The sequence below is a fragment of the Eurypyga helias genome, unplaced genomic scaffold, assembly GCF_000690775.1.
Source record: "Eurypyga helias isolate BGI_N326 unplaced genomic scaffold, ASM69077v1 scaffold20377, whole genome shotgun sequence".
Taxonomy (NCBI): domain Eukaryota; kingdom Metazoa; phylum Chordata; class Aves; order Eurypygiformes; family Eurypygidae; genus Eurypyga; species Eurypyga helias.
The window spans coordinates 7,331-8,977 of record NW_010260041.1 but is presented as its reverse complement, the minus strand read 5'-3'; the positions used below and the strand labels follow the sequence as shown (position 1 = coordinate 8,977).

Below are 1,647 nucleotides of genomic sequence, written 5' to 3'. Positions count from 1 at the left end.
TGCGGTGTTGTCCATCCAGGATGAGATGGAAAACGTCTTTGTGTGGGAGCACCTCCAGGCGTACGAGGGCCCATCCAAGGGAGCCTGGCTGGGCATGAGCTTCAACCCCAAAGGTACAAAGGAAGGAACAAAGTTTTACCCCCTTAGGTGACCCCATGGCTTCCCAGCAGGTTTGCAGTGAGCAGAGGAAGTCCTTGGTGGTGGCACAAGTGGGGGGCTCGTGCCAAGGTGTCACCAGGAGCCCCTTTGCCTCAGGCCATGCTGGATGTGCCATGGCTGTCCTCTAGCTTGGTGGGATGGGAGCAGTGGTTTTTAAGCCCAGAGCCTCCTCCAAGGTGCTGGAGTCTGTGGGTTCAGGAAGGTGCCCTGCAGCCCCCGGTCCTCCCCATCACCCCATCACACCTCCCCATCGCCCCATCACCTCCTCATCTCCCCATCACACCGTCCTGTGCTTTCTGAACCGGGGCAAAGATGGAGTGTCCCCTTCAGCCTCCTCAGACCCAATTCTTCTGTTTCCCAGGTGGCACCCTTGTTTGGCATGACAACACCGCTGTGAACTACTCCAACTGGGGCCAGCACGACACGGGGCCCAGCATGCTCAGCCAGAACAGCTGCTACTGGATCCAGAGCAGCAACGGTGTGTGGCGCCTGGGCTCCTGCACCAACGTCACCATGGGGGTCATCTGCAAGATCCCCCGAGGTAGGGCTCCCCTCCGCTCCCTGACGTGCCTGGGCTGATGTGGGGTGAGCTGGGGGTCCAGGCAGGGTGCTGCAGGGCAGGGCTCTGTACTGCTGGCAGCACCGGCCATGTGTGGAGGGTCATTTCAGTGGAGTGGGATAGTGGGGGCTGGTGCCGGGGTCTGCAAGCTCCCACGGGGCTCAGCGGAGCTTGGGTGGGCTGTGCATGTCTCCATGGCTGGGTGAGCGCCTTGGGGCAGGATGGGGCTGGTGGAGTGGTGGTGGAGCAGAACCACAGGAGCCCCGCAGCTGTGCGTCACCCAGCGTCTGCGCCCTGCGGCACTGGGAGCAGCGGGGGACGTGTGGCCGGTGGTGCTGGTGCTGGGAAGAGGGGAGGGTGTCGTGGCTGCGCACTCATCTCTCTGTGTTGCCATTGCAGTGGAGGAAAGCAGCTTTTCCAGGGCAGGTGAGTGGCACCGTTAGCCTGGGCACAGCAACAGGACCAGGAACTGGTGCTGGGGAGCCGTGCTGGGGGGCCGTGCTGCAGCCCAGCTTGTATTAATTACCAGAAAAGTGGGAAAAGCCCATTTCCGGGTGCCTTTGGCCCTGGGTTAGGACTCCCCAGCAGCAGGAGCCATTCCTCCATGGAGGAGTGTGTTTGGCCAGCCCCTTGCTGGGCTTTCCTGCCCTTGCCCACACTGCCTGGCCAGGCTGAGGCGGGGTACACTGCATCTGCTGGTGGGATCCCAAAGATCCACCCCAGGTAGCTGCCAAATGTTCACACACATCAGGGGCAACCCAGAGAGGCTGCCTGGCCCTTGGGAGCTCTGCCACGGGCAGGATGTCCCCAAAACACCAAAGCAGACTCCAGTCCCAGTCTGACCCATCCTGCCCAAGAGCCCCTGCCCCGCTGGAGACTGGCCAAAGCGCCTCTGGCAGGGTGAAAGCGGGAGAGGGCAGGCTGCCCTT

At 62.3% G+C, this 1,647-nt stretch overlaps 1 protein-coding gene across 1 annotated transcript in view; it reads left to right on the top strand.

The window, feature by feature from the left end:
• The window catches only part of MRC2 (mannose receptor, C type 2), a gene marked incomplete at both ends in the record, with an annotated part of 14,805 nt that extends 13,661 nt beyond the window's left edge, over positions 1-1,144 (top strand). Inside the window, 3 exon segments of the mRNA XM_010154901.1 lie at positions 1-113; positions 521-700; positions 1,118-1,144. Coding sequence (XP_010153203.1) covers positions 1-113; positions 521-700; positions 1,118-1,144 — 320 coding nt within the window.
• Positions 1,145-1,647: the final 503 nt, after the last annotated feature.